The sequence below is a fragment of the Vollenhovia emeryi genome, unplaced genomic scaffold (genome assembly GCF_000949405.1).
Source record: "Vollenhovia emeryi isolate VEMERY1.0 unplaced genomic scaffold, V.emery_V1.0 DF948733.1, whole genome shotgun sequence".
Taxonomy (NCBI): domain Eukaryota; kingdom Metazoa; phylum Arthropoda; class Insecta; order Hymenoptera; family Formicidae; genus Vollenhovia; species Vollenhovia emeryi.
In genome coordinates this window covers 1-1,446 of record NW_011957633.1, presented here as the reverse complement: position 1 = coordinate 1,446, position 1,446 = coordinate 1, and the positions used below count along the sequence as shown (strand labels likewise).

Here is a 1,446-nt window from a genome sequence, read left to right as displayed (position 1 = left end):
AATTTATCTGTAATCCAAAATTCCCCACAACCTTCTCCTTCGACTATAACGGCTTCTCAGATGTCATTATGTCAGACTGCTTCAACAAGATTTACGGGTCATGAGGAAGAGCTTGAGCGAAAACACGAGACTGAGATCGAGCTGAACACTAACATCGTAACATTTGATGATATAGTTCGAATTATGGTATCTTACGATATGGGCTGGAGTAAAAGAGGCGCCGGCCGAAGCTATGACAGCTTAAATGGTTTCGGAGCGATCGTTGGAGCCAAGACAGGCTTAGTACTTGATTATGCTACCTGCAATCGGAAATGCAAACAATGTGATATGGGACACGATCCGACAAACCACGATTGTCGGAAGAATTTCTGGGGTTCTGCAAAAGCCATGGAACCTCACGTTGCTCAAAATCTTGTAAACAACAGCACGATTCTGAAATCCCAGAACGTTGAAGTCGGTATTCTGATTGGGGACGACGATAGCTCAACAATTGCAGCATGCCGATCGACGAGCTCCCATCCTATAGTGAAATTCTCGGATACAAATCATACCTCGGGTGGAGTTACAAAAGAATTATATAAAATATCAAATAAACACAAAGAACTGATAAAAGATGCAATCGTATATTTGCATCGTTGTTTTACATATGCCATGAAGACTAACAAAGGAAACAGTACAGCTATGGCTCAAGCTATTCAGTGTATACCATATCACGCTTTTAACGATCATAGTAAATGCGGTACGTGGTGTGGATTTGTCAAAAATCCAGAAAATTATGATCATACGATTATTCCAGGAGGTTTTCACGATAAGAAATTATTCGAAGATTTGAAAAATATTTTCGATCGTTTGGCAGCTAACGCTGAAAAGTTTTCTGCCGGAGTTTCTAGCAACGTAAATGAGAGTCTGAACGCAAGTATGGCTAGTAAAGCTCCGAAATCAAGATGTTATAGTCTCACGGCTTCTTCAGACTATCGTTTTGCTAGCACGATTGCACAGAAAAACGAAGGCGAACATTTCATTGAAAACGTTTTCAAATCTGCGGGCATGTCACCCGGAAAACATCATTACAGGCATGCGCAAAGAGTTCAGAGGACTGTAATCGACAGGCGACGTCGAATACTGACTCCAGAGTACAAAAAAAGACGGTTAGCTTTAAAGAAGACGAGAACGGCTCTGCGCCACAGAAGGGAAGATCGAGAAGGTGTTACTTATCAAACAAATTGTACTCTATTGGATGCACCTAATCCAGAAGTGAATACTAACATTATAGATCATACAAATTCCGAGCCAGAAATTGACGACGAGCAATATCAATCTATAGTTTTCCTCGATCTGGAAACATCAGGTCTTAGTAAGGACTGTGATATTCTGCAAATTGCAGCAAAATGTGGTAAATCAACATTTGCTACATATATCAATCCAAAGAAGCCGATATCAGCAGCT

General features: G+C 40.7%; 1 protein-coding gene across 1 annotated transcript; it reads left to right on the top strand.

Moving 5' to 3' along the window:
• Positions 1-60: 60 nt before the first annotated feature.
• LOC105556464 lies at positions 61-1,393 on the top strand (the record flags this gene model as incomplete). The annotated part of the gene is made up of 1 exon (XM_012003559.1): positions 61-1,393. A coding segment is annotated over exon 1 (1,333 nt), but the record flags the coding sequence as incomplete, so codon positions are not given.
• Positions 1,394-1,446: the final 53 nt, after the last annotated feature.